At 38.9% G+C, this 19,135-nt stretch overlaps 1 protein-coding gene across 1 annotated transcript in view; it reads right to left on the bottom strand.

Moving 5' to 3' along the window:
* The window catches only part of dgkb (diacylglycerol kinase, beta), a 70,545-nt gene that overhangs the window by 43,507 nt on the left and 7,903 nt on the right, over positions 1 to 19,135 (bottom strand). Inside the window, exons 3-14 of the mRNA XM_051407640.1 lie at positions 17,420 to 17,496; positions 16,547 to 16,567; positions 15,853 to 16,000; positions 12,045 to 12,182; positions 7,892 to 7,941; positions 6,195 to 6,269; positions 5,737 to 5,856; positions 4,088 to 4,205; positions 3,450 to 3,538; positions 2,985 to 3,101; positions 2,612 to 2,710; positions 1,454 to 1,555 (exon numbers count right to left, since the gene is read on the bottom strand). Of these exons, the coding sequence (XP_051263600.1) occupies positions 1,454 to 1,555; positions 2,612 to 2,710; positions 2,985 to 3,101; positions 3,450 to 3,538; positions 4,088 to 4,205; positions 5,737 to 5,856; positions 6,195 to 6,269; positions 7,892 to 7,941; positions 12,045 to 12,182; positions 15,853 to 16,000; positions 16,547 to 16,567; positions 17,420 to 17,496 (1,154 nt within the window). The remainder of the gene's footprint in view (positions 1 to 1,453; positions 1,556 to 2,611; positions 2,711 to 2,984; positions 3,102 to 3,449; positions 3,539 to 4,087; positions 4,206 to 5,736; positions 5,857 to 6,194; positions 6,270 to 7,891; positions 7,942 to 12,044; positions 12,183 to 15,852; positions 16,001 to 16,546; positions 16,568 to 17,419; positions 17,497 to 19,135) is intronic.

Here is a 19,135-nt window from a genome sequence, read left to right as displayed (position 1 = left end):
TATGCTGGTTAGCCGGCGAGAGGCAGAGATGGATGTGCCTGGGATATGATTCATCATATTTCTCTCCCAGCCTCGCGTAGACGAGCAGTCGCCACAGACAGCGGCAGGTTTCCATCGTCAGCATGCCGGCTGACAGATATTAGAGAGGATCAGGCCGGACTGGGCTCTGCTGTATGATACTGATTATCAGCAGGGCCTGCAGAGGCTGCATACTGTATGTCCTGAGACTACTAAAATAATAAAAACAGTTATGGCTGCTGGTTTACAGTCATCAAGGCCTCGAACAAACACTGGATGTACAGATCTCTGCAGTCCTGGCTGAAGTACATTAGCTCAATATTCGTTTTTAATATCAATTTAGGATTTTGTTTTTAAATCCTTACATGTTCTGGCTCTGCTTCACATTTTAGATCTTTTCACACCTTCTGCACCAAGATGCTTCAGATCTGACTGTCAGGTATTCTTTAAAGTTCAAGTTTTTACTGTTTTATCTCCAACACTGTGGAACAAACACCCCCGTCAGCATCAGATCAGCTGAGTCAGTGCCACATTTTAAAAACCTTTCAAAACCCCACCTGCACACAGTCTTTTTTTACTCAGATCGTTTACTTAAGTAAAAGTAGCAATACCACAGTGTAGAGATACCCTGTTACAGGTCCTGTCCTCGACTTCAAAACACAAAAGTATAAGCATTAGTATATACATCAAGTACGAAAAGTAAAAGTACGAATTACGCAGAGTAATATATTTCATATTATCAGATCATAATTATTGATGCTTTAATGTTGCAGCTCATAAAGGGGAAGCTAAAATGTACCTTAATCTGTAATAATGTTATATTATAAACTTGATTCTGCAAAGTAACTAGTAACTAAAGGTGTAAATGTAGTGGAGTAAAAAGTACAATATTTGCCTCTGAAAGTGGAGTAGAAGTGGCAGAAAATGGAAATAAGTAAGGGTTAAACTGGGACTAGTATCTAAGGATTGTATCTCTATGTTTGGCCTCTTTCTGAGATTCTTGGTGTATTCTGGTACCTTCTGTGAAGCGTCTTGTTACTCTGCTTCCGAACGGCACTACAGAAATAAATACTTACTATGTGAGTCATTTTACAACTGTGAGGCTCACAGCATCGGTTTATAAATAAAGAACCAAGAGATACTATCTGGTGAACATCTGGTGAAATATGCCCAGGTTGTATTCTGATTCTTACATTTTTATTTTACATCTAAATGTTTGGAAATATTAAAGTGTTTCTCAGATCCAATCCTGCCAAGGCCTACCACAGTATAACCTTCTTATCACTGAGATCAGTAAAAACAATGATTAATCTTCATATTAGTTGGGGGGAAATGTGAGTGATGGTACAGATGTACTGCATCTTGTGCCGTAAGCACACATTAAAGGAGGAGAATTCTGCCCCGAGGTTAAAAAAGACTCGGACTGGAGGCTCACCTGCAGTCCTTGGCCGTCCACTGTGACTGAGTTGGCTCTCTGCATCTTCCCTCGGCTCGACTGGCTGGACCGGGAGTCTTTCCTCAGCGTGGACTGCCTTTCCTGAGGTCAAAGGTCAAACAGCGAGGTTGTCATATCCATAAAGGTGATTTCCACTATTAGGGAAATGTGATTTTTAGCTCTTATAAAATACAATTTAAAGGAAGTTATGGTAAAAATATTTTTCCTGATTTCACTTGATTTTTTAAAAGTCAGACATCTCAAATGCATATTATTTATTTTTGTAGTTTTTTTGTAGTGTGTGTCAGTTTTCCTGTTCTATTGATGTTGTTTGTATTGTATTTATTGTTTTAACCTGAACCCTTTCTACCAGTGAAGCATTTTTCCTGATCACTTTTTAGTCAACAAAATGAACAAATAAATAAATAATAAATAAATGATTTAGTATCATTAGTAACATTTATACAATGAGGTCTGGAAAATAAATCACTTTGCCTTTATGGTGGCGTAATTTCCCAATAATTCATCAATCGAGAAAGTTACCTGGAAATGATAATTTAATCTGGTGCTAATTAGACAAAAAATAGTCAGACACAGTGTTTTTAATTTTTTGTTCTGTTTTATAAACAGACTTTTGAGGCATTTCCTTGAAATAACTATTTGAATAGAACATGCAAATAAAAAACAACTGACCTGCTATAATCCAATAAATATAAAGTATATAAATAAAAAGAATAAAAAACAAAGAAACTTCTCGGTGTCTCGTGGGACTTCAATTTAGGAGCTCAGTATTTCTAAGCTCTCTGCTGCATCCCTGGTTGGAACAGTGTTTGTATGCTGCCTTTCTGGCCGTTTGTGTTGTAACAAATACCAGATAACTTTTATTCTAAAAGTCAAAATGATTACACAAAGTGGATAATCTATGTTGTGGGATACATAATGAGCAATTTTAGGTGCTGTCTTTCCACCTGAAATAGACTCACGCCATTTTGGAAACATTTTTTTTCTAAAAACATCAACAAGATAAAAAAGCTTTGCCATTTCAGAGCACAGTGGGGGGACGCAGGCTGATGATTGCCTCCTCAGATAACACAGTGTCAAACAAGGTCAGGCTCACTCAGCCACGGGACCGCTGACCAGCGAGGAGCGAAGTCTTACCAGGATGATGGGGCAGATTGAGTTGGGGGGCAGGATGTGATCCTTCAGGGGTCCGCAGTCACACTCAGGTTTCACATGGGAGGCACACTTGTTATGGAGCTGGAGGAGGTGGCAGCCGTTATTAACAACCAAACTTGTGTCAGTAACAGTAAGTGTACATTGTCAGGTATACGCTCAGGATTTATTTGCATTACGTGTGTCATCGCCTCTGTTTTATTTTCTATTAACTTGTAACCACAAACAAGTGTTTTCTGGGTGTAAATTGGTGGAATGACTTGTGAGGTATAAGAGGTGCTAAAATGAAACCCTAAAATACAAGAAGCAGTGGGAATATAATGAGGAGGTGGCTGCCTCTCCTCGGGTGGCGGCTTACCGTGATTTGACACCACACACAGTGGAGCCCAGTCAGGCCCTGGTAACACTTAACGGTTTTGTGACACTTGTCACACTTGGTGGGGCAGTTCCCTTCCACCCAGAAATGATGCATTACCTGCGGAGAGAGGGAGAGACAGCATACAGGGAGGGAAAGAAGTGAGAAAAGAAACATGGTGCAGAAAAACAAGATATATACAAAGGCACAAGTGACACAACAATTAAAGAAAGCAAGAGGGAAAGAAAACACGCAAGAAGGGAAGAGAAGAAAGCAGGAAGAAAGAAAGAAGCCCAACAAATGATGCTGTCTGTGCCTTTAAGCCAGCCTTATTCTGGTAATTAGCAATGCTTAGCAGCAGATTGAGTTGTTTTAATTCCATTAGAAGAAGAGAAACCCTCATCCTAAGCTCCGTGGAGCATCGCTGATCCAAGCGTGCCGATTGGTAAACACTCCAATTGGACGCACCTCTGTGTTTTTCTTGGACTTGACATAGGTTTTGATGCAGGACGGCGGAGCACGAGCCACGCAGCGCTCGTGGACTGTGTACTTGCAGACTGGGGAAGATAAAAAAACAAAAAGAGTTTCAACTAGGAAAACACGGAACACAGAGGAAAGAAAAAAAACAGACTTTTCATACAGTTATAAGTGATATACACCAGGGTTTGAGTAATGTGTTTGTGAAAGCTGCACTGAAGGCGCCTGTTGCCAAAGTTCAGTGAAAAACAGCTTCTGTGTCGGGGGCAGAGTTGGGTGTACTACGGAAACAACGAAGTCCGGTGAAGCAGAAACACAAGAAATGTGTATACTAAAAAAAAAAAAAAAACTGAATGCATTTTTTTTTAGTGGAGTGGCTGGTTGTATTTTTCATTTCGTGAGGTGACCATCACGGGACTCTTAAACTCTTAAACCCAAATCTTTTATATAAGGCCAGGTGAAAAATAACAGAGCAATATTTTTACGTACATTTGATCACAGAGTAACATCCATAATATCGGCACTGCAACACATGAACAGGCAATGCTGGCCCAGTATATTGTCATGTCTTCTCTCTTGGCACAAATCAGTGTATCTGTCGAACCCTTAATGGTAAGTGAATTACTCACATGAGCAGCAGAGTCCCTGCTTCCCCAGTCCAATTAGCATGTTGAGACACAGGTTACAGTAGGCCGGCTTGTTGAAGTGCTTCAGTCTCCACACATGTTGCCCGTCATCTTTAACATTCTGCAGTGAGATGAAAATGATTAATTGACTGAATGTCGACTGATTAACTGACTGCTTGATTACATCATTTTATATTCTGGTGGGAGAATCATCAGCTGATCATTTCTCTGATTTATTTGTCATTTAGTTTGCTCACTAGTTGATATTTTTACAAAAGAAAGTTTTATTTTTGTCTGTATTTTAGTATTTACAGCTGTGTAGTCCGAATGCAGTGAAGACCAGGGACAGGTTTTGCTGTCTTCCCTTAGTAATATTCATTCATAAAAAAAAATGACACTTGACGCTGAAGCTGGTCAAATGGCTCCATCTAGTGGAAGAACAATGAACTGACGGCGCTCTCATTAGTTTGGGGATCACACAGTAGCAGTAGGGATACAATGGTTTAATAATGACGAGGAATGTATTTTGTTTGTGAAACAGTGTACATTCACTGCCTCTAGTCTTTCATGTACAGTAGCATTTAGCTGACAATATGAACCACAGTCATTTACAGTGAGCTATTGGAGAATAGATGTTAAAGTACTGCTGTGATCTTGGAGTGATTAGCATAATTATCTTGCAGGAGTGAATTGAAATAAGGTAAAAAAAAGAGCTGAGGACAGACAGATAAAGTCAATTTACACTCGAAGGATGCGAGAGATGATAATATTCTAATATGGTGAACTAAAAACAGTGTAGAAACACAGCCGTTCTCAAATAGCAACATGTGTCAACTTTCAAGTTATTAATAGTTGTTTTATCTCAGAAATAAATAAATCTAAGATTTATCCCTAGCAGGTTGACTGAACGTCCTTACCATGAGTAACACACGTTACACTCAGTTTCAAACCATAGGGTGAATTTGTGTGCAGTGTCGATGTGCAGTACAGCAGGAAGGAAAGAGATTCACACATTTCCCTCGTGTGATATGTATCCAGACGTTTCAGACCTCAGCGTAAATACTGTCACACAGGATGTACATCATCACCTGAGTTTTAAACCTCTCTAATGGCTGGCGTGCCACCAAGCCCTCAGACCTTCACAATAACATTCCTCATTTATAAGTAACCTACAAAATAACCCCTAAGACAATTTCAACTCTTAACTGTTTTTTTTATTTCCCAATAATCAGCCATATTTTAGTGAAAATCTATAAGTTTAGGACATATTGATCAGCTGTTGTAGGACAAGCAGAAGGTTAGGGAAGCACTCAGGTAACTGCAGGTTTTCATTGATGGTGTGTTTGCGTTTTTGTTTTAACAGAGGGCAGAGAATGGCTTTGTGAATAATTTGCTTAGTTGTTTTACATCAGTGTTTGCATGTGTGTTCTTACTTAATGTGTTTGATTGCTATTTGGTTTTACTGCAGCAATTCCCTTAACACAAGACAACTGTCTTCTATGGGAGACAATAAAAGCAACCTTAAGTAATAAATAAGTTAAGTTTTTTAGACTATTTAGCGACCCTAGCAGCTCTAGAGACAGAAATATTGGTCAATGAGATTTCCTTTCGAGCATCACTAGCAAATGTAAATGATCTCTCTGTGGACTCACCGTCTCCAGGCCCAGCAGGACCAGCAGCGGGATGGTGGTCATGCCTCCCTGGATCCACTCCTCCAGTGACACCGTGCCATCGTGATCGTAGTCAATCTCTCGCATCATTTCCTGCAGGATCTACAGCATGAACAGAAGAGAGAAGAAGAGAAGAAGAGAGTTTCAGTTCTAAACTTTCAATAGCGATCTGTGAGTTGGAACAATTTGGGGTCGAGAGATAATCTGTGGAAGCATTAAACATATTCAATAAGTGTGTAACTTAGAAGTGTACTCTCTTAATTGTAATATTGAGCTTAAGTAACACAGCTTAACAATCAGGGTCATCGTTTCATGTTAAAGTTCAGCCTGCACATGCAAAAATGTAATTATTGTGTGTCTGATAACAAGCCAAGAGGTTTGTTTCACAGTGTATTAAACTATTACAGCTTTCTGTTAACTGGGTGGAATGTCTTTCTTACTGGTTTCAGCTCAGTCACGTCCCATTCCAGGTACTCGGCTACATGCATCATCTGGGAGATAATGTGCTCCAGCTCCTGCGGTGAGACCACAGACAGTCATTACAGGAACAAAAATACTGTATTTACCTTTCTGTATATTGCAGCCTTACAAGTCGATGTCACTAAATGTCTTTGGTGTGAATAGACTGATAAACAGCGTGTAATAGCAGGTTGGGAATGTCATTCTTCTGCACAGAAGAGTTGCACTGAGGAAAACAAAGGCAGCGTGGGAAGAGCTCCGAGGCTGATGGTTTAATTACAGTGGTTGCTTTTTTGGGGGCACAGAGGGGGGTGACTTTTATTATTATCTAGTAGGATACTGAAACACTACGATGCACTTTGGACTTTTATTTAATATGCTGCGTATCAGTAAGAGTGTATGAGTGTAAATCAAGAGTTACTCGTTTCAATCTCTCTAAAATCTGGAGTACAAATTGGGTCACACTAATTTAACATCTTTTTTCTTTGCTCTCCATCTTTCTCTCCCTCGCCAATAATGGGATACTAATAATGGGATACATTACAAACCCCCTCCACCCACCTCACCCTTTCCTTCTTAACCCTCTAATTCCATCCCCCGACCCTCGACGCCCTCCTACGCACTTCCTATACATATACATAAGCACTGGTGCTCATTCATTCATAAATATACCCACACCCAACATTTCTCTCTTTAATTCTAATTTTCTGTCAACCCATTCATATACTTGTACCATATGTTTAGGTATTACAAGTCGATAATGATGCAAACTGATTATAGGGTATGTATTATTATAGACAGACAGATATATATATATATATATAATTACTGATTTATTTATGTGTAAGCAACATTTTAATTCTGTTAAGGTAGAGCTAATTTTATATTTTGTATATACTAAGTACTAAGTAATTAAAAATAAAAAATCTAACATAATGTAATGTAAAAAGTAAGTAGTAGTAGTAGCTATGGTTATAAAATAAATGAAGTTTAGTAAAAAGTACAATATTTCCTTGTGATTTGTTGTTGGAAATACTATATATATATTGTACTATACTGTAAGCAAAATATTATTATGACTGATGTCTTTGCGTCTTATCGTCCTGTAGGTTTGTTTATTTTTATGTCTCTTGAGTTTCACATCATCAACATCAAACAACTACAATTTAATGCAACACATAGAGCTGAAACAAGCTGTTGATGAATCAATTTGTTGACAAAAAAATGGTTATCAATTAGTTGTTTAAACAATTTTTAAAGCAAAATCATGAACTAGTTTCAGATCCACTGTGAGGATTTGCTGCTTTTGTTTGTCTTATGTGATAATAAATCAAATATCTTCCAGTTTTTGAAGCGTTGGGCCGACAAAAGGAGCAATTTGATGACATCACTTTAGGAAATTGAGGGCATTTTTCACTTTTTTTCTTTGTTTTTTTTAAACCAAAAGATGAATTGATTAATCACTAAAATAATCCTCAGATTAAATGATAATGAGAATAATTGTTAGACATGACAACACCTTTAATAACTGTCTCTCACTCTGTGTTAATGCTTCTGTCTGTAATACTTAATAAACAGTAAAACACCAACATATTTAAAGGTCTTTTCAGTTTCGATTTTGCACGTTTGAACGATGAATCCGAGGTGTGAGTTATTCTTTAAGAGGAGAAACATTTACCGAGCTGTCCAGAGACCCATTTCCATCTGTGTCATAGAGGCGAAACATAACTGTGGAGAGAGAAACAAAATGTCAAGTGACAGCATTAACGCCCTGTGCTCTCCCCCTTTCCTCACCTTTGAAGTGAACATTAAAAGCTGTGATTGGCTGGAGGAGCACTCAATGCTCCATAAAACAGATTTTATATCACGTTAATGTCACTGTGTGCTTCACTGCATGCAAATACCAAACAAAAACTGGATCTCAGCAGTTGTAAGCATCTGAATGCTGCAACTTTAAGTGTCCCCCAATTACCACTCAAAGGTGTCACCATGGAAACAGACAGCTCCCACATCACCGCCGTGATTGGCTCTTCCTCTTACATCACGGTGATGCATAAACAACCCTGAGCGTAACAGAATCGTGACAACAACATAACCTGGCTGCAGATCCTTTCCACATTAATGGCTATACTCAGAGGTGCTCTAAAACCACCGCTGCCCCTCCTCCGCCTCCACGTGAGCGCGGTCGAGGTGCAGCAGAGGGTGGGGTACTGACATCATAGGGAGTTGACGTCAGATGGCGGTTCGTCAGGCCACTAACGAGGAGCTAATTGCCAGTTTCCTGAGGGGGTGTGACCTTTTGGGGCAGAGGGAGGGGGAAGTGACGCTGGCGTCTGGCGTCTGGTGTTGGGTGGAGGTTATTGGTGTTAGGAGGCGGTGATTGTGGTGACCCAAAGAGGCCCCAAAAAGGTAATGAAGTGCAAAAGATGATGAGAATTGTTGTTAACTTCTGTCTGCTGTACAAATGTGTTGGACAGAGCAGACTGTGTTTTTAGGAACAACTAAAATATATCAAGATACAACATTTCATTATACAACCGTGTGTTCTATAATGATAAATACATTCCCTTGATAGACATGCAATTGTAAGGGAATAGTAATTATTGTATAATAAGATTTAATTGAACTGAAATGAATGTTTATGAAGTCACATTTTTGTTACAAACCTTTTTCTTTTTATATGACATTTTGGCATTTTTATAATCACAATTAAAGCTATTGACAAATTGGGGTCATATTTTATTTAGACTGTCCAATACTGTCGAAAGAGTTTAATGTATTAATAAGAAGACAACTTGACTTTTACAAAAGGTGTTTTCTAGACTGGTGCAGATAAAAAGTGAAAGTTCACTGAGCATCTATATTTACTCACTTAATTACTCACAATGTATTTTGTTACTCAATAAAAATATAAATTCTTTCTATATGTATTGGTGGTTTGTATTCAGGTTTAGCTGTTTCCTATATTGTGCTCATCAGTTTCTTAGTTTCTTATGTCATTATGTTGTATTTAATGTAATTACTTACTTTTATATTCATATTTTGTTCTCACAATCTTCTTTCATTTTTCTAAATGTATTGGTAACTTTTTTTAACTTTATCAAAATGTAATTGAAATGAGCTCGACAAGACAGATTTGTTGAAACACTTCTCTTTTTTTAGTGACACCTTGTGATGATTAAGACCAACATTTCCATCTCTAGAGCTGCTAAGGTTGCTAAAGAGCCTTAAAAGTGTTCACACAATTTAATCTAAGTCCTGAGATTACTTCCATGGTCTCCCATAGAAGACAGTGGTCTTGTGTTAAGGGAATTGCTGCAATAAAACCAAATATCCCAATAAAACACATTCAGTAAGAACACACATGCAACCAAGCAATTATTCACAAAGGATTAAGGAATACTTTTAAAGTGGTAGCTTGTTAAGACAAATATGTTTTGCAATGCATATAATATAGATGATTGTGATCCAAAAGAAACACCAGCACAGAAACGGCTCAAAGACGCTGCATTGAAATCAGAGCAGTTCTCAAACAAACCAGCAGAGGGAGCCATCTGCATCAGCAATAACGACTGTGTGGCTGAGCTCAATAAGACATCATCCATAGTTAAATCCTTGATGTGCTCACACACAGGCATCAGTTGAATTATTTAGTCATCCCTGCACTTAATGAGTGCCGCTCTGCTCAATAATTCAGCAGATGGATGAGAATTACAGCAACACAGGGAAAAAAAAAAAGTTTGATGACCAATTAAGCAATGTAACCTTGTGAATAAATGATGTGATAAATGCAATTAAAAGATGTGGGAAGATATGTCAATAAACTGCGAACACAAGGCATCAAACATCCCTTTGGAGAAGCTTTATGAGAGCTGCAAAGATCATTTCCAAAGAAGAAACGGAGCAGAAATACTTCAGTAGACTGAATATCATCTGATAGTCAATCATTACTTTGGTTTTAAGCTGAAAAGGCTCATTTCCGTTATTATTTTCTCCAGAGGGAAAAGAATAACACAACAAGAAAGAAACAGTTTGATTGAAAAGCACAAAGAGACTGAGAGAGATACTCAACACACAGAAAGAAGAAGATACCTGGCAAATATTTGGATGTCAAATAAATATCAACGTGACAGCTTACATCAACACTGAGGATTCATGTAAGACTGTACCACCTGTAGAGTTGTATAGAAAACCCCATGAATGTCAGGTGTATCTAAAAAGGCTGACATAAATACTTACGTATTATCAAGGCTCTGTGCTTGTTCAGGTTGACATCCCAATGTCATGTTAACCTCGCCGACAGAAATAATCTGATTGGTTGAGATAAACCTCAGTGAGAAAAACATTTCACAGTTACAGTTTGTTTTAAATCAGCAGCTGGACGAAAGGTGCAGAGAAACCTGTTTCTTTCGTGACCAAAGATTTAAAAGCTTTGGTGGCAAGTAGGGGAGCTAGGGGGAAAAAAAACCTGAAGTGTGAAGTTTTCATGCTAAATAATTAGTGAGAGTGCATCACCACAACATGCACGCACTGTAAAAGGCAGATATCTTAACCGCAGGAAAATACTTGTTTCTGATTGCCTGGCAGGTGTTTGATAGGATGTGTCAAACAAAAATCCAGTCAGCAGTTAAACTACTGTTAGAAATGAGTGTGAAAGGTGTATTATACTGCAAGTAACCATAGCAACAATAGTCCTGCTCGATGCTGTCTGTCCGGATCATACCGACGTAACCACGAGTTAAACTGACAACAAGCAGACTTAAAACACGATAATACACTCAGAGGTTTCGCAATATAGAAAAGAACAGATTGCTAACAGCGTTCACCTCATCATATTTTTCGGACAATGACTTCATCTAATACTCGTTTTCATTTCTGTTTAATCTGCTGATTATTTTCTCAATTAATCGTTTTATCTGTAAAATGTGAGAAAATTGTGATAAATGTCCATCACGATTTCCCAGAGCCGATGGTGACGTCTTCAAAGCAGCTGGAACTGGCAAATGTTCCGAATGTTTCACAATTAACCGATTATCAACTAATCATTTCAGCCGTAATCAAGACTCTCCATCATGTATCATCGCTCACACAATAACATCACATGGATAAAGAATTAGGTTTCGCTGTATTGAGGCAAAGAAAGCAGCAGGCTCCTCTGGGAATCTGAATATTACTGTCACACTGTCACCCCAGTAAAATATAATAAAATATTCACTGTGCTCCTCAGTAATTCAATTCATCGTTCTGGACAGCGTGTCAACCATCGTGAAATTAACAGACATTAACATTCTGCAGGACAAGCTGAAAGACAATGCCAGTAGCGACCTGTAGCTGACATTACAACAACCCATTTGATGAGCCCTTGCTCTCTCTAATAACAGCTGTAATTATTACTGGGTGGGTGCTACAGCCTCTCCTCCCGTAGGGGAATAAATCCAGTCCGAAACAGGTTCCAGTCTGCATATTTGGCTTTTTCTTAAAACAAGAAGAGTAAAAGCTCTTAGATTAGATTACAGAGACAGCTAAAGGCAACGGTGGCTATTTAAAACTTCAGGTACTGAGTGTGGCTTAATGTTTTCCACAAAGCAAAGATTCATGGTATTATCGTCCTCTATTACCGTGTGTCTTTTTAACTGGGCTTCACTCTGACCTGACTTAGCCTGAAAAACTGCCTTCCACCCACCAAGGTTTACTTCTTCCTCCTGGAGACTCAGTCGGCTGAGTTCCCAGTGTTTCTCTACGTATGTACTGTGTGCACATTACTGAACCTCAGGTGCTCGTTGTATATGAAAAGAGAAACCAAAAGTCATCTGATTTGGGCTGACACTCACACTCGAGCTTGTCCTCGGGCCGCCCGCCCTCCAACAAGGAGAGGTAACACACGATGTCCTTCAGCTGCACCATATCCAGAGGCTGGGGCAGCGTGGCCGTCTTCAGAGGGGTCGAGTTGCCTTTGATCAGCTTCAGCCCTGTAGGGGGATGGAGACAAAAGGTCAAAACTTCCTCCACAACACCTCTAATGTTAGCCCAACAACCTGCTGGGTTAGGATGCCTGACATTAGTCATACAGTCATATTGATCAATGGTGGGTGGTGTTCAGTTCACCAAAAGGCGAACAAACATTTACTGTAGTTCAGTTTAAGCTTTTCAGAGCAGGGTTATATTCTTGCAAGTGTTTTCTAATTATTTTTACTCCAATGTGCCTTGTCTCATTGTGTTTAATAGTACAGCATGATCCAGATTTATACTTGATGTAAAGTCATTAACCCTCGCCCTATAAATTCCCCACTTTGGTTAGCTGATAAACAGCTTACATACACCAGCGAGCTGTCAGTAGTCAAATCAAGTTTGAAGCCAAAACTGCTTGTAACCGCTACTAGTTTTTCTCTGTGGTAAATGCAATACCACAGTGCAAACACAAGGTAGCACATCTAAAGAACTAACCAGATGTAGTTGTGGTATAGAGCCTGCACACTCAACCCATAGAAATATGAAAATATGATCTAGGATGTTTTATTAACACTTAAAAGATCAAAGTGTTTCACTCAGCACTTCATGAAAATACACTTCATGTTCATCTTGAAGTTGCCAGCACCTCCAGTCCTTCTAAAACATTAGCCTAGCAGACCCGGCTGGGAAGGGAGTTACTGCAATAACCTGTTTCAGGTTACAGCTATGAAAACCAACGAACATGGATGGTATCTGTCAGCCACAGTTTGTAGTTTATGGTAATTAAAGTCAAATTAAATGGATATATTCCCGTACTTTAACAATATTCAGTCATTTTAACCCTACCTCGACTCGCTTTGCAACCCTGTTGAATTGTCCGATAACTTGAATGTTCTACCATCCTTCCCATCAGACATGAGCGTGGCATCAGTTCCAGGTCATGACACACACTGAACTGCAGAGAACACTGGGTAATGGCTGAATTAAACCCTGACAATAAGAGGGCAAATGTTATTTTCTTAGTCAATTTATTTGAAAGACTTTTGCTTCTATAGTCGAGTGACTGGTTGATCTGCTTTCCTGGAGGTCATGACCTTTAATGACTGAAAGAATGATTTTGCGGATGCAAGCAGACAAAATGGGTTTCCTAGATAGTTGGGTTCAGCCCTATATAAACTGTCACAGAGATACGGGTGGTGAGAAGCTCAGATAATTACGGAGTAGAAATTATGTTTTTTATCATTAAAAGGAGATAGTTGTGTTGGTTTGGGCATCTGATTTGGCCTCCTAGATGCCTCCCTGTGGAGGTATACCGAGGTATAAGTCCAACTGGGAGGAGACCCTTGGACAGACTGGAAGAATTACAAATCACACCTGGCCTGGAAATCCCTCAGGATCCCCCAAGAAGATCTGGAGGGCTTGTAGAGGGAGAAAGATGTAATCCGGACTTGAATAAGAGGCGGAAAATGGATGGATGCATGGAAGATCAAGATTGGCCAAACATCTATGACAACGAAATGGAGTAAAACTAGAAACTAAGGGCTGATATTCATTTAGATGGTACCAGCCAATTCTTCTTTTGTTACTACGGTACTCTCCGAAGAGCTATGCTATGGTAATTTATTTATAAAGTCAGTGTAAACATCAGCTACATCGGCCATAAACTCTACCCTCAAACAAGTAATTATGCTGTTGGCTTGTATGGGAAAATAAAGCCTCCTGTGAGGAGACGGCAGCAGTTTATAGTAGACGGGACTTGTTAGTTCCCGTATCTGTATTCAGATTAGTATGTAAGATGGTGGGACGATGTACAGTTAACACAACTGGATCAATGAGGCCCGAACGGCCCAGTCAACACAAGCACATACAAGCAGACTGCACTGATTCAGTTCCTCACGTGCTCTGTGAGGTAAATGGGCCAAACAATGTGCATTAAATATTGAATGCACACGAGCGCAACTGCTACCGAGGACATGTGTCCTTAGTTTACCTGTGTTTTTCGTTCACTCTTTTTATTTCAGACTTTACTGATATGAAATGTTTTTGGGGTTATTTCCTCTTTATGAAATAATATAGATATACATATTTCTTGCATTAAATACTATTTTCACCAAGAGGAAGATATAAGAACAGACAATAAGACAATCAAGATAACATTGTCTGGATTTATAAATAGATTATTTTGCTTTAAGATTCTAGATTATGATTTATTCAACACTACACTGTTCGTCAAGTATTGATTTAAGGAAAGGTTAACAACTCAACATGTTTTAGCTTTGAAATCATGCCAGCCTGGGAATCCCCTGCTGAATTTACAGATTTACGGTTCTACTATGGCAACCTCATTTTTTACTGTAAATGTGCTTCAGTACAGCTCAATCCCCAGGGGGATGTTTTTCAATTTCCAGCTTCTGAATGATGCCAGTAACTGGGAAACAGTTTTTTTGAACCTTATAATAAATCTTTTGATCCCGCTTTTCAATGACAGGACAATCTCCGCTGTTGTAATGCAGGGTAAATGCAGGTTAAAAAAGCATTAATTCCATTATTTCAACCACTGTATCTGTGCTTTTTTTGGACATCAACATCTTTTCATAAATACACTTTGTTTACACACTACATGCTCAGCTGTAGCTCATTAAGCCTCTAGCAGTTATTAGGTTAATGAGCAAAAACTACTCATAATTCTTGTGTTGGCAAGAAACCTAGTCCGTAAAATGTGTTGGAACTACTGATACGTTGCCATACACTCACAGTCCGATGACTCAGGTGACTGTTACTGCAACAGTTTTACCGAAACAAGCATTTGGTCACGCACCATGCATTGCATTGCCATCCAGCCATATATGAACATTTGCTTTAGTTTACGGTCATTTAGAAGGTATTTGAGGATGCTTCCCCTCCAAGATTGTTTTTGTCTGGCTGTGAGATATGATAATTTTGTTTTCCGACCTTGCTTATGTGCTATTTCCACAGTCATCTACAATTCATGTCAAGACACAATTGTATGAACTTTCATCTGAAGATGACATTGGATAAAGCATAAGAAGCTGGTAGCTCCCTGTTATAGCCTAAAACAAAACCAAGTGTCAAAGTGGATAACCACATTTGAAAACATGATATTACAGGTTCGGTACCTACGTCAAATCACAATCAACCTTTATTATTCACCTGCACTATCAGGCCGTGAAGGAAGCGTGACGCCAAGTGGCAGTGCTGGTGAACGCTGGCTGAACAGTGGTCTGACGTGTGTTCACGTGTGTCATTTTAATATCAGTAACTCATTACCACACCAGAATGAGATATTAGTATAAATCTTGTAAACAAACAAAAGCATTGCCAAGACAATTGGCAGCCTCTACACTACAATTTACATTGTGTGCCACCGGGTTGAACTTGGCAGGATCATCTGAAGGCACAGAACACAAACAAAAATGACTCTGCTTTTACACAACAAAGAATGTAAAGCTCTCAAAGTTTTGTGATAAAGCAAAGTAAAGCAGCTCAAAAAAGTGACAAGCATGTGCCACTGGAGAAATGCTGTGAGAGGAAGAGGATAAGTGACAAATTGGCTGCACTTCAGCAACAAAAGCAACGGTTTCTTGTACATACCAGTAACTACAAAACACCAACATGCTGTGTTTATAGCTTGAGGGTTTGTTAGGGTAAAGATTTCCTTTCTACACTTACCAGAGACTCTGGGTTTGTCAGAAGATGAGGGACTGGGTTTGGGTCCCTTGTTGCTAAACGACATGAAGAGGTGTTGACAGAACTCCTCAGGGAGTTCGCTCTCCAGGAACGTCTGCATGAAGACCTTGAAGCCCTCAAAGTCAATCTCCTAAAAACCACGACAGAAATAGAGCATGTCATTTGTCATGGTGAACTGCAGTCACTGCCTTAAAGGCTTCAAGGAAGTAGAGATGATTTTCAATATTATCCTCAATACGTTCGGGGAGGAAATTCTGTGATCTCTTGCAAAAATGTTGCAGAATTCATGTTACAGATTCCTGCACTCAGAAGGATGCCTAAAGTGTTGTTTGGGCTGTGGGCGGTGAAGATCTATTTCAGAGTAGTTTCAATGCAGCTTTTATCTTTGCATTCACTGTATGTGCGTGCAGCCTTTCCATTGTTTGGTTGCCTGATTGGTTGAATCTGTTTCCACTGGAACATATTGTCTCACATTTTACTTATAAACACAGTTATTACCAATACAAGGAAGACCTTTTAGGTAAGTAACATTCCCCTACAAATAGGTACATGTCCTCTAGAAATGCCTTTAATTTTGTTTTATTGCTTCACCGCTGCTTGAGAGAGTTTAGTTATTCAGCGAGAAATTGTGTGAGCAAAACACACCAACAATAAATAATAGAGAGGGAGAGATTACCTGGCTGAGGATCTCCTGCTTCTAAACCCGCAGCATTAAAGAAAGAAAGAAACCAGCAACGTCAATGATGTATCATGCAGTTATTACATTCAACAAGTGCCAAATGTCCACAGTGTAAAGTGTTACCGCATAGACATGATGTTTGTAAATGCAGGTCTAGCTATTAACTGCATCTTCATTAAGGGTATTATAACTGGAATGCAACAATTAATGCATGCAAAACAGATCATAAATAGTGTATTGAATACTGGGAATTGAGATGCTATTGGGATTTGTTGTCAAAAAGTATAACACTTTACCCCAAAAACTCAGGAGGAATGCAATGTCTAGCATGTGTGTGTTTGTGTGTTTATGTGCACCTGTGAGTCAGTGTAGTGCAGACAATTACAGGTGGTGAAAAAATAAGTATTCCCCAGTAAGCTACCAAACATCTGTCAAGCTAAATACAAAATTCCAACCTTGAAATGCCGTTATCATGGTGAGAGAACTGGATAATAATGTTTCAGGTGCTACAGTTTCTTTCAATTACTGTTCATGCTAAAATAGCACTGCACAGTTCAAGTGTGTGTCAAAATATTATCTGAAATAAGTGTGAAGAAAGCAGGGTGCAAAACCAGGAAAAAGTATGCAAAGGAGTTGTTCTACAAATAAATGATTACCACATAATTATAAAGAGTTTTAAGATAAAATTATACCTATTTAATAAAGCAACAAAAATACAACAACCAAACACAGTGATTATCCAGTCCCTCAAGAATTAGTCATTGTTAAATTTTTGTGAATATGCAGGCGTGTGTATGGGAGCTATGAGTGCAGTTGGATTCAATAGACTATTAACTATCTGTTACATAATACACTATAAACTTTACATACCTCCTCTGGATTGTATTTAGCCAACACACCATCTCCATGGAACTCCTGCAGCACATCCTTCAGCTTCTTGGTTGAGTCTGAGCAAAAGAAACATTGAGGAAGTTTCTGTATTGTGTGCTGTGATATGTTTATGTTCAGAAAATGTAGCTTCCTTTAACATTGAGTATTTGATATTAAACATTTATTTACTATACAATGGCATGTTTGGGGATTATACTGTTTGAACTAGCAATGTTGCAAATTATTTTTCTTCCTGAAACATTACAAGGTAATGGAAACAACTTTGGACTACGTGGTCACCCAAGCCACACGCTTATTTATAAATAGGATTTTTTGGAATTTCACCCTCTATGAGCTGCAGAAATGTTCAGTACAATGCCAGGCACCCTGACTGGATCATATATTTGGTGTGGATGCAGCATCATGACATCTGCAGGGAGATGCACCCCTATTTGTGAGTCAGAGTATGAGGTGAAGCTCATTTCAGATTTTCTGTATAATCGTAGTATAATAACTGCATCATTTTAGTGGCTTTAGAAATATCAACTGCTTTTGAAGGCCGGGAAAATAAATTATCTTAATTAAAACTTCATTAAGTGCAGCCAAATAACCACAGCTGTGAGCAGCACGTTAGCGAAAAGGCAAAATGTGGCAAACGTGTATTAAATAAAATCACAATAAAAGGAATAGTTTAGTAGTTTTAGGGAAATATGCTTATGACATCAATCTCCCATCTGTAACGGACTGCAGACTTAATATTGTTAGCGTAGCTTAATGCCTGGAAGAAAAAGGAAATAGCCTTGCAAAAGTGGGGGAAAAGTGGAACAATTTTGCCAGAGTTACAGTAGAAAACTGATTTTTGCGTGAGTAAAAAATAATATACGGAGTTGAAGTATTTCTGTTTTTAAGGTAATGTCTATTTGTTGAAGATTGTGAATGAGTGAAGGTTTATATCGTTTCATATTTATCAAGATCATATCATATTTATTGGGTCTATTTTATATTTATAAGGGCCGTTACTAGTGGGCGCAGACAAAAATGCCTTGGGACACAGTTAGGTAGATCTACAACGAATCAGATCAACAGAACATTGAAGGGAGGAATAAAATGGTGGCCTGGTCACAAACAGTGCACCAAAACGTGTTTCCGAAAATATCTGAGGCAAGAAATAGGCAAATTGATCAGCATCGCCAAGTTTGAGTTTGACCTGTTGATGAGACCACAGTACTCGAGAACGGTACGTACGTGACGCACCAAAACTAGCCTACTTGGTTTAGATTTAGTCCACTTAGAATGGGATGTTTTGGTGGATCGGTGGGACAAACACAGGACTTTCACACCGGAGACTGAGGCTCGATTACTGTGTGAAACACATTTGAACTCGATTTCTTTTCCAACATTTTGAAATATCCTGCCACTGTGACAGAAATATGTTCCTACTGAGTGTACAAGCAATCAGTGCGAACTCTTAACGTGTTCTCACCCTGGAACACGGCCACAAAAATAGGAGCTCTTCTGCAGACTGGACGCAATTGGATCAATCAGAGCAGTGAAACAGAGTGAAATAATATCACCATGCTGGAGGATTTTTCTTCACTTGTTTTAAGAACTTAGGGGGTGATTTGAGCACTCACTTATAGACAAAAATAACTTGATCCGACCGAGATTTGCTGTGATAATTACTGCATGCTGCAGAGCATTTATGAGCCCTACTGC

This window comes from Dicentrarchus labrax, unplaced genomic scaffold (assembly GCF_905237075.1).
Source record: "Dicentrarchus labrax unplaced genomic scaffold, dlabrax2021, whole genome shotgun sequence".
Taxonomy (NCBI): Eukaryota; Metazoa; Chordata; class Actinopteri; family Moronidae; genus Dicentrarchus; species Dicentrarchus labrax.
Note: the sequence above shows the minus strand (reverse complement) of the source record. Positions and strands in the feature narration are given on the sequence as shown.